The following is a 12,030-nucleotide window of genomic DNA, read 5'->3' as shown; positions in this document are numbered from 1 at the left end:
TCCAGATATCACATCTGAAATATTGGACTTAACAGAATCTGAATTTATTCACTTGTTCTGACCTGATTATGTTATGTTGATGTAAACAATAATTCTGCACTTGACCCAGATTTAAATCTTTGTCCCGTTCCAAATGATTTTCTGAACATTTCAGTTGATGAACCAAACTAATGTACAGATTTTTAACTAAATAAACATGAATTAATGTTTGCATAAACACCAGTTAAATAATTTAAATATAACCAAATTATAATTTTCATATTTCATTTTAACTTTACTTCAGAAATAATTTCCATTTCCCATCTTACTAACTCTTTAAAAATAAAACACCTGGATTACTTTAAATGTATTTATTTATCCTTATTATAGCCTTAAATGGTGTAAATCCAGGTGGTATAAATTGACGTTAACCTCGTCAAGCAGTAGCAGTTAGCATCCATTGCTAACACATGTTACACTTTTTTCAGTGTACCTGTATGTGTATATATATATATATATACATACATACATACATACATACATACATACACAGATACACACATATATATATATATCTTAACACTTTAAAGCCCGATCCAAGAATAAAACAAAACAGAAAATTACTTTTTTATGGTTTGAAGTCCTTATTTGACCTTTTAACAAAATATGTACAAAGAAAAAACAGAATTACATTTTTTATATTAATAATTTATTACTAAGTCAAGATTATTTTTTGTGTAGTCTTCTACTGGCTGTTATCAGGTATATCTGATTGTGTACAATAGGATTTTGAGCAAAGTTTTTACCATTAAATTATGCAAAAGGTGTCAGATGAAAAACATTTTAGAAACCGTATGAATCAAATATGATACATTTGGCATTATAGGGTTAATTTTGGGATAATTACCAAATAAAGTTTTTCCTCTTACAAAGTACTATAGTAAGACTTGCTATGTTATTACCATATTATGACATGGTTATTGATTTACTGTAAAAGAAAGCGTGAATGAAAAACCATTGTTCAGACGTTTTAATTAAAATACAGTGGGTGGGTAGCACTGCTGCCTTGCAGCAACAAGGTTCTCGGTTTGATTCCCGGCCCGGGGTCTTTCTACATGGAGTTTGCAAATTCTACCTGAGCATGCGTGGGTTCTCTCCGGGTACTCCAGCTTCCTCCCACAGTCCAAAAACATGATTGTTAGGTTAATTGGCTTCTCTAAATTCTCCTTAGGTGTGAGTGAATGGTTGTTTGTCCTGTTTGTCTCTGTGTTGCCCTGCGTTGGACTGACGACCTGTCCAGGGTGGACCCCGCCTGTCTGTCCAGGGTGGACCCCGCCTGTCTGTCCAGGGTGGACCCCGCCTGTCTGTCCAGGGTGGACCCCGCCTGTCTGTCCAGGGTGGACCCCGCCTGTCTGTCCAGGGTGGACCCCGCCTGTCTGTCCAGGGTGGACCTCGCCTGTCTGTCCAGGGTGGACCCCGCCTCTCGCCCGTTCACAGTTGACTTTTTATGCGCCTGTAGATTCTCTCCTACTCGCCTGTAGATTCTCTCCTACTCGCCTGTAGATTCTCTCCTACTCGCCTGTAGATTCTCTCCTACTCGCCTGTAGATTCTCTCCTACTCGCCTGTAGATTCTCTCCTACTCGCCTGTAGATTCTCTCCTACTCGCCTGTAGATTCTCTCCTACTCGCCTGTAGATTCTCTCCTACTCGCCTGTAGATTCTCTCCTACTCGCCTGTAAACCCGTTTCTTTGTGATCATATCAACCTCTGTCTCTCTAACGGTGGAACCAACCTGAGAAGGTAAACTTCTATGATGTGGCCCATAAAACGTCTTTCATTCTGTATTATCTGTAGATTGAGGAACGATGAGATCTGATTGAAGAGCAGGAAACTACTTCACCGTTTCCATAATGTTTCCTTCAGGTTTACTGAACTGGAACTAATAGCTTTTGTTCACAAACAACCGGGACTGTCTAGCTGTTGGTTTTATGATTCAGCGTACTAACTGAAGTGGTTCCATCTCATTGATTGGGCTCTTCCTCCTCGCTGATTGTCATGGTTTCCAGATGCCTGATTATCATGTCTTCCTTTCATCCTCTGCAGTGATTGGTCGGTTCCCAGACACCATGGTCTCACACAGACCATGAAACAGCTTTTTTTTTTTTACAGTAAACTACAGATTATTTAAAACCAGGCAGTTATTTTGGTGCATGTGGATATTATGCTGATTCGTTCAGTCAGCATTAAAGCTTTTTTTCTCCTTTCAACTGATGATGAGTTCTTGGCGTCAGGGAGAAATGTTAGCTGAAACCAGAGACAACCTGTCAGAGCAAACTGGTTTTTACCTCAGTACCACTGACAAGCTGACAGGAAGCAAAAAGGTTCAGAATTCTCCTAACTTTTCTCATCAGCTGAAACATAAACCATATGCCCGCAATCGCTGTACGTACAGGAATATATACTAGGAAGTTATTTTGTGGTCAAGGTATTAATCTGCCTGAGATTCCCCCGTTACATGTCTGAGAGTGGGGGTGTGGCCACCCAATCCGTACCATCAGTTATACATCCGGGTCGTCCTCGACTTTATTCTGGGGAAGTTTCTGAGTCATCCAGGTCAAAGTCATTCCTAAAAAGTAAAAAAAAAAAACAATCCACTGGACTTTGTTTCCATGTTTGGAGACATTTCGTTCCCCAAAACGACCCCCATTCCAAAGGGGTCAACCTGTTCGTTCGTTTCTATTTGCATGTTTTCAAAAACAAAAACCAGCCTTTGTTGGGCTGCTGGATAAAACCTGGAACTAAACGCTATTTCTGACATTTTCAATAGAAAAATCTTCCTGGATGGAAGAGAAACGTCTTCAAACTTGGAAACAAAGTCCAGTGGATTGATTTTTTTTTTTTTACTTGATTGGAAGGCCTCCACTTTACTTTGTAAAAAACACCTAAATTAGGTTTTTCGTACTAAACTATAGTGTGTTAAAGTTTAATAATGTACTTCCTCAGTTAAATCAAATTCAATTCTATTCAGTTTATTTCTATAGCTCCAATTCACATCATGTCATCTCAGGTCACTTTCCAGTTCACCAGATCATCCAGTCAGATTGATTCAAAGTTTTCTATGTAAGGAAAACCAGCTGATTGCATCGACTCATTGACTCTTCAGCAATCCCTCACACTAAGCATGCTTGTAGCGACAGTGGAGAGGAAAAACTCCCTTTGAACAGGAAGAAACCTCCAGCAGAACCAGGCTCAGTGTGAGCGGCCATCTGCTGAGGCCCACTGGGGTTCAAGGAGACAGAAGCAGACATAGAAAAAGAAGCATAGATACAAAAGGCAACTGTCAACCAGCTCCACAGGCGGCCCCGTCCAGGAAACACACAGCCAGGCAGACGAGCTCCGAGCCAGCTCCCATGTCAGAGGATGAAGAGAGCACATCCAGTTAGTCACAGTCAGAGAAACAGGACTACACTGGAAAACAGGCCAAGCTCCAACATCTATAAACAAAGGTGTTGATGGCAGCAGCACAGCTGATATTTCTCTCCAGGATGGAGTCACAGCCAAACAGGAACAGACCAGATGTTTTTCAGTCGTTGCAGCTCAAATTGTACAATGAAACCACAGAGTTTAAAGGTTCACAGCTCACAATGTTTGTTCTCAAACTGTGCGACCCGACGCTCTGATGCGATCTACCTGCTCACGCTGTACGTCTAAAACTGATCGCCCCTCGTTACCCCCTGTACACTAAACCACGCACCATCCGGCTGAAAGTCCACCCCATCGAGAAAATTCTGAAACAACTGGAACATCTGCCAATAAAGGGCAAAAAATTCTTGTGTACGCCCTTTTTCCAACCTGAGCACCTGCCCTCAAAAATGTCTGTGCACACCACTGCTTCCTCTTTAGAGCACAGATATTTTGAGCTAGATGTTATTACAAGCTCCTACCTCCTGAGATAAACCAAACAAGCTAAGCGTCCACTATCAGAGGGTTCTGGTTTATTCAGGATCACTCTAGTTTCTGTCATTTTTTTACTACTCTTTTCTAATCCACCGCTTCAATGTTTTTACTCCTCTGACTCAAAGAAGCCTAAATACATATTTCTGTGCTATTAGGAAGCATGGCCACTGGAGCTTTCAGCTGCATAAAATGTTCACATTATCCAGAAGGTTAAAATGTTTGAACAGTTCTGCAGTATCAGTATTTTTCTATGTTTCAGTAGTTTTTTTTTTTGTGTGACTTTGGACAAGTGTTCAAAGAGCGAAACAACATCAGCTGCTGACTGAGGCTCCATGAGCGTTCCACTGCATGATGAAGGAAAGGGGTCACAGTTTCAAAGTGTTAGATGGTGTTTATTGAAAACAGCTTGTAAGGTCCTGATCAGTAAATCCCCCAAGGCACAGATGGTGATAATACTCCAGACAGACTGTAAAATAATGTCTCCATCCTGCCGAGACACAGTTACACATCCAGCAGACTAACGGGGAACAAAGAAAAGGTCTAAAAACTAAATAAAAACTAAATAAACACCAGAAAAATAACAGAAAATCTAAATGATGTTGTTAAAACTAAGGTTAGAAATGGGCTGTGTGTGAGTTAGCAGTATTGTGTTGTCTGTCCTGCTGCAGGAAGGTCTTGGGTGCGAATCCCGAACTCTGTTCTTTCTGTAAGGAGGGAGGTTACTGTGCATGCATGAATAATTACTCCAGCTTCTTCACACTGTGAATTTTACTCTATTCATCTTTAATGTAAACAAACTTTTTATATCAGGAGCAGAAGAGTCAAGTAACAAAGTATAGATTTTTTACCATATTTGTTACCTTATTAAAGGAATAGTACACCCAAAACATGATTAGCCTTCATTTTCTACTCACCCCCATGCTGAACAACACCCTGGAGTACTTTTTTGATATCTCAAATGCATCTGGAGATCTGGGAGGCTTCTTGCTGTCTGCTGACATTCAAATAATGGAGGTCTATGGCACCCGAGGCAGAAAGGTCCATAAAAGTCCACAAAAACGTGTCAATATTCCTCCATACTGCTCGTCCAATGTATTCCAAGTGTCCTGAGTGGGTAGCGTCCAGAATTTACTCGAAACGAAGTCATTTAGAATGTTTTTAGAGCATAAACAGTAGTGTATAGGATTTCCTAATAGCGCCCCCATGCGCGTTCACGATTCTACGGAAGCCGGCAGACCAAACCAGATGAAAGTGCGCATTCAGCGTCTGCTCTGCCGATAATGCAAGCGTAGAAGAAGAAATGTGCTGTTTACCTGTGCAAAGAAAGAAACAACGAAAGAAAAATGTCTGAGGACTTCAGTGTTGAGGAAGAGAATGAGTTCTTTGCCGAGCTGAATGCGCACTTTCATCTGGTTTGGTCTGCCGGCTTCCGTAGACTCGTGAGCGCGCTTTTAGGAAATCCTATACACTACTGTTTATGCTCTAAAAACATTCTAAATGACTTCGTTTCGAGTAAATTCTGGACGCTACCCACTCAGGACACTTGGATTACATTGGACGAGCAGTATGGAGGAATATTGACACGTTTTTGTGGACTTTTATGGACCTTTCTGCCTCGGGCGCCATAGACCTCCATTATTTGAATGTCAGCAGACAGCAAGAAGCCTCCCAGATCTCCAGATGCATTTGAGATATCAAAAAAGTACTCCAGAGTGTTGTTCAGCATGGGGGTGAGTAGAAAATGAAGGCTAATCATGTTTTGGGTGTACTATTCCTTTAAGTAGAAATGTTGGTTATCTAAACTTCTGAAAGTTCTTTAAATCTGAAATGATTCCATCCTGTTCAATAAATGATCAGTGTTTTTAATTCAGAGTAATTTTCATGTGAATGTGCTTTACTGGAGGCATCCATGTTTGTCAAAGAACACTACTGCCACCTACTGGTTAGTGACGTCACGGTGCGGTATCGGCTGTTGATCAAGTCCCAGTGCTGTATCTGGTGTTTGTCACAACGCGCTATTATCCAAGTCATCTTGAAAACATTCTTCTTCCAAATGTTGGCTACATATTACGGGTTTTTTCTCTGGCCAGAAGTTCGATGGCAAATCCTCCCTCTTCAAGTTGGCGATCCAACGACCAACCCGTCCGTGGAGGATCAGGAATCAGAAAGGTGGAATAACTCTTTTTTTCACTTTTACCCGATGTATTCCAGCATCCAGCTGCCATGCACGTGGGCATTGTCAGTTTCACTATAGCTCTGGTGAATTTCAATGGTGAAGTCCTCTGGAAATCTTCAATAATTGTTGTTGATTGCAGATGTGTCTAGTAGTTCCCATTGATTTAGCTTGGAAAGCAGGGAGAATGGCGCTAGGCTTACCGCACCGTGACGTCACTGCTGGAAGATGGCAGGAGGGAGGGGCTACTAGATTTGAGCTAAAATGGCCGCTCCCAGACTCAGTGATCGCAACGAAAATGATTTTTATTGTTTTACGGATTAACACTAAATTAATTAAATCACAGACAACATTTTAGTTTTAGGTATAGGTAATGATCCCTTTATTATTCTTGGCTAACCAGACTTTTCATTTCAAATCTGCACCGATTTGCTTTCCTGTGGGATTTGCACCTTTAGCTGAAGCGTTATTGTCTATATGGAGTCCATACATGCCTTTGTGGATCAACTTAATTCTTAATACCGTGGAATTATATTTCTGTGAATCTATAAATGTTCAATATTTGGAATCTTCCAATGTTCTGAAGATCAAACATATGTCTCCTGGCCTTCTGACCCTGCTCATAAATCAAGTAATCCTTCGTTTATTGCTAACCCTAGAATAAGCCGAAACTGCATATAGGAAGGCAATGCATTAATCTGAGTGAGGGAGTCGGGAGTCCTGCGTGGATTACGGCCGAGGGAAACCGTTGTGAGACAGATCGGATGTCAGCTGTGGCAGCAGAAGAAATGGATGACGGTTTTGCAGGGTTAGCAGATTAGAGCTGTTTTCAATCACAGGGAGACCAAAGAGACAACAGAGGATAAAGATGACAGCGGACCAGTGCAGCCAGGAAGCACAATGTGCTGAGCTGGTTTCCAAGAAAAGATGAACATAATTAATCCCCAACTCAAACTGGGCGGAGGCTGCAGTGAATGAAGGGGTGTTAAAGATGTTAAAGGTTCTGATAGACTGAGGATGAGATTAGTTCTGGATTTTAATGTTGGTTCTATTGTTGTTTATATTATTTATGTTTAATTGCTTGTTTTACTTAGTTGTTTAAATGGCTTCCAGCTTTGGAAGAAAATTATTTGGAAAACAAATTTAAATCTCGACAGGACTTTGACCACAAGGACAAATTAAGGAGATTTCAGGTGTCATTTTTTCTACTTGCTATTTTTAGCTCCCCTTCAATTCTATTCAGTTTATTTCTATAGCTCCAATTCACATCACGTCATCTCAGGTCACTTTCCAGTTCACCAGATCATCCAGTCAGATTGATTCAAAGTTTTCTATCTAAGGAAAACCAGCTGATTGCATCGACTCATTGACTCTTCAGCAATCCCTCACACTAAGCATGCTTGTAGCGACAGTGGAGAGGAAAAACTCCCTTTGAACAGGAAGAAACCTCCAGCAGAACCAGGCTCAGTGTGAGCGGCCATCTGCTGAGGCCCACTGGGGTTCAAGGAGACAGAAGCAGACATAGAAAAAGAAGCATAGATACAAAAGGCAACTGTCAACCAGCTCCACAGGCGGCCCCGTCCAGGAAACACACAGCCAGGCAGACGAGCTCCGAGCCAGCTCCCATGTCAGAGGATGAAGAGAGCACATCCAGTTAGTCACAGTCAGAGAAACAGGACTACACTGGAAAACAGGCCAAGCTCCAACATCTAGAAACAAAGGTGTTGATGGCAGCAGCACAGCTGATATTTCTCTCCAGGATGGAGTCACAGCCAAACAGGAACAGACCAGATGAAGCTACTATGAGAAAAAGCGGAGAGAGCAGAACGTTAGAGATTGAACTAACAGATTCTGCAGAGTGGGAGAATAGAGAGAGAATGAAGCAGAACGATGAAAAAGGGGTCCCTATGTCCTCCAGCAGTATAAGCCTATAGCAGCAGAACTACAGAGATAGCTCAGGATAACCTGAGTATTTTGGATTAGGTATTACAAAGGTAGAGCCAAAGATAAACATCTATTGGACTGAAATTCTCCTCCGCCGGATCGGCCTGTTAACGCTTTACCTCCACCTATCTCTGCTTACCAGGCGACTAAGCGCACATCACTCTGTTTTTAACTACAAGCTTTATTAAAAATTCCCCGTTAGGGGTCACTTCAATGACTGTTAGAGCTACCAGGCAACAAAAATTTAGATTTTTCTCTCCTTTCTCCTAGTGTGTCTCCCACTGCTGTAAGACTTGCAGTTTTCTGTCAGATCCCGTCTCATTTCTTCCTCTTGTAATGAGGAATCTCAGTAATAAAGCTCCTTGGTTTTTGTTGTTCCTAGCTGGATTCTTCTGTCAACTTAACACCTTAGTCTCTTTTTGACTATTTCAGCTAATGTAACGAGTAAATTTCTCCACGGTGAGATCAATAAAGTCAATCAATCAAACATATCCTGAGACTTTTGTATTTTATTGAAATCTTTCATTTCACCATTCTGCCCCTGGTCTTCTTTCATTTGGTTTCAGCAAAAAAATTAAATAAGCCAGAGAGGATACATCCCTTTGCAGTCCAGCAGTGGGGAAATTTGTCCTCTGCGTTTCGCCCCTCCCTCAGGCAGCAGCGGGCTGAAACAGTGAGCAGTGCACATTCTGGGGTCATGGGCCCAAAGAGACTGTTTCACATCAGTCTCCAGGACATAGATGTCCTGCTTTCTAACCACTGAACCACCATGAGACTTTGAGACACACCCAAACTCTCATTCACTACGGTGATACGTTATCTCTATGCTTTTCCACTAAGCTGCATTGAAGGTGTGCTGCATGGCATAAAGCGAGAGCTGACACATCTGGAGGCAACTGGTCTGAGATACAGCTGTTTGATGTTTCATAGCTGCATATCTTTCCCACTTTTCCCTCTTTTATATGAGAACTATCAATAAAGACATAGTGTCATAGTGTCTGAAGGCTCTACACAACCTTTCAGATCTGTGCCATTAAACACTTTAGAACTACCAGTTTTAGTCGGTGAGGCAGACACCCTGTCTACTTTTAAGGCTATGGCTTAAAACTTTCCTTTTTGATAAAGCTTCTAGTTAGAGTGGCTCAGGTTATCCTGAGCTATCTCTATAGTTCTGCTGCTATAGGCTTAGACTGCTGGAGGACATAGGGACCCCTTTTTCATCATTCTGCTTCATTCTATCTCTATTCTCCCACTCTGCAGAATCTGTTAGTTCAATCTCTAACGTTCTGCTCTCTCTGCTTTTTCTCATAATACTGCTTATACTTCAGCGATAGTATCAAGGTGTTACTTTATTGTATCTCTTATACTATGTCCGTTGGTTGTGCTGTTCTTTCTGCATCTCTTTGCAGGTGATGAAGCAGACTGAAGACGTTTTACCGTTATCTCCCTTTAATCTCCTCTTTCTTTCATCTTTTTAAATTTTTTTCTGTTTTTCCTTTTCTGTTCTACTTACATTGCAGCGTCCATATAATCTGTAAAACCGCACCGTGACGTCACTGCTGGAAGATGGCAGGAGGGAGGGGTTACTATATTTGGGCAAAGATGGCCGCTCCCAGACTCAGTGATCACGACGAAAATGATTGTTTTCATGCTTTTACTGAAAAAAGCAAAATTCATTAAATCTCCACAAACGTATTAGTTTTAGGTATAAATAACGATCCATTGATTATTCCTGGCTGACCGGACTTTTCCTTTAAAGCTAAAGTGTGTTACTTTTAGCCACTAGGGGCGCTAGACCTATAACTTCCTCTTAAACCCTGATATCCGACCAGTTTGGACCTGCAGATTCAGACGTTTTGAAGTTCCTTATAAATTGAAGGCTAAGATCTTCTCTCTTTGCAGGTGATGAATCAAACTGAAGATGTTTTAGCTTTGTTTCCCTTTTATCTCCTCTTTCTTTCATCTTGTTTCCTTTGTCTTGTTTTTCCTTTCCTGTTCTATTTACATTGCTTTGTCCATTTAATCTGTAAAACTCCCTGCATTAATTATTATAAAGCTATTTAATGCATAAATCAAGAGGAACACTATGGCGATAGCCGTACTGTTCCACTTGTGAAAGTAAAATCTGTTGGCCGCTTTTTGGCATCAAGACAATTATTGTTATTGCCTCATTGCCAGACAGGACACTGTTAAACAAAAAAAAAGAAGTGGAAAAATCTGCACAGATCTGCTCACCCTGCCTAGTCAGAGCCTCTCTATATGCAGTTAGTGTCACATGGAAAACAATCGGATCGGAGGTTAAAAAGTTGAGGCCTATACTCCAAACCAACAGTGGTGGCCTAGTGGTTAGGGCATAGAGCTTGGAATCCAGAGGTTGTGAGTTTGAGCCCCACTCTCACAGACTGTCGCTCTGGGTGCCTGAGCAAAGACTCTTAACCGCATCCAACTCTTTCAAAATGTGTTGCTATGCTGTTGCATCTTTCTGTTTTGTTTTTAAAACCCTCGGTGCAGGGAGCCATCGCTAATAACCCCCCCCTTTAGACAGAAACCATGAAGAACATTATCTGCCTAATAAGAAAACACTGTCGGACGCTTCATTTAACATTCAATAATCTCATTGTCTGTTTGTTCCAAACAGACCATCAACCCTCATCCAGAGCTGATCTCATTTTATGGAAATGAGGAAGAGGAGAGGAATGGGGGACAAACCAGCACCAGAAGGAGCGAGGTTCACTTTCCAGGATCCACTCAGGCGGGTAAATGTCCCCTTAACTTTTTAATGATTTAAACCGTTGCTCCTTCCAGGACAGGAGGAGAGAACAACAACCAACAGCAGAGAGTTTTGGAAAACAAGAATCAGGATCAGAAGTTTGGAGCGACATTAATCGGTCCTAAATATAAAAACGGTATAAATGTTTGACTAAATATTTCTTATCAGCTCTTGCCTCCATCTATCAGCCTTTTGGCCTCATTCTCACTAATGTTTCACCACCTTTCATGCAACATGTGACCAATTAAACCTGCTTCTTTTAAACAAACATAACTGACCATTTATGACAGTTGATTATAGGTTTAACCTGCGGAAACGTCGCTGACGTGACGTTATTCACTGCTCTAATGAATCTAATGAATCCATAACCAGTTCTGATGTTTAAGATCACTTTCCCAACCATGGATGCAGATATTCATCCAGTTGATCTATTTTTTGCAACAAGCCAAAAATAAGCATCTTAGAGAATGTAACTGCATTGGTTTGGATAATTGCTCATAATAAAAACCTCCCTTTCACGCCATGAGACCTACTTTTTTCCATTTGATCATAAATCCTTTTCTCTGTTTTGTAGATTTCAGTGAAGCATGAAGAAGTCAGTTTTCCAACCCCTCGTAATAAATGACTAAAAGCTTCTTTAGATTAGTGGTTATAATCATCCGACTTTGGATTTATCAGCAGTTTATTCTATTTTCTGTCAAATACTGAGGTACTTGGTGCGTACTGAACCTCCAGAGCAGCAGGTCTGGGCAACGGTCACTCTTTAACGTTTCAGGGCTGAAAGTTCTGCTGATGTTAAGATCTGAGGGTCTTAGGAGCAAATTCCACCTGAAATTACATGTTTGAATTAAAGCAAGTTCAGCTCCCAAAATCTAAATACAATTGTTTGTGTTTCTATGATAGAAAGGCAGACAGAAAGAAATATTTTTTAGGTGGAAGCACTATTTTAAATGTCACCATGTCTGATTTATAGGTATGAAGACTTTTAGGGCCAGGCTAGAGAATTTTTTAATTTTATTTTTGTTTTGAGAATAAAGTCGTAAAATTACGAGAATTAAGTCATCAAACAACAACCCGTTTCAGAAAGAAAGCTTGGAGCTCCGCCCAGCAGATGACGGCCGACCAGCTCCACCAATCAGCAACCAGAGTCCACTTTGACATCCTGCCCAGTTTGATGCTGCTGCTAAAAGATTTCCTGATTAGTCAA

General features: G+C 41.1%; 1 protein-coding gene across 3 annotated transcripts in view; it reads left to right on the top strand.

Moving 5' to 3' along the window:
* Window positions 1–12,030, top strand: part of LOC119787360 — an 88,445-nt gene that overhangs the window by 34,554 nt on the left and 41,861 nt on the right. For all 3 annotated transcript variants that reach the window (XM_038291181.1, XM_038291182.1, XM_038291183.1), the window contains exon 2: window positions 10,692–10,809. In XM_038291181.1, coding sequence (XP_038147109.1) covers window positions 10,726–10,809 — 84 coding nt within the window. In that variant the 5' untranslated portion in view covers window positions 10,692–10,725. The remainder of the gene's footprint in view (window positions 1–10,691; window positions 10,810–12,030) is intronic.

This window comes from Cyprinodon tularosa, unplaced genomic scaffold, assembly GCF_016077235.1.
Source record: "Cyprinodon tularosa strain WSP-4 unplaced genomic scaffold, ASM1607723v1 ctg296, whole genome shotgun sequence".
Taxonomy (NCBI): Eukaryota; Metazoa; Chordata; class Actinopteri; order Cyprinodontiformes; family Cyprinodontidae; genus Cyprinodon; species Cyprinodon tularosa.
The sequence above is the reverse complement of the archived record's forward strand: the minus strand, read 5'-3'. Positions and strand labels throughout refer to the sequence as shown.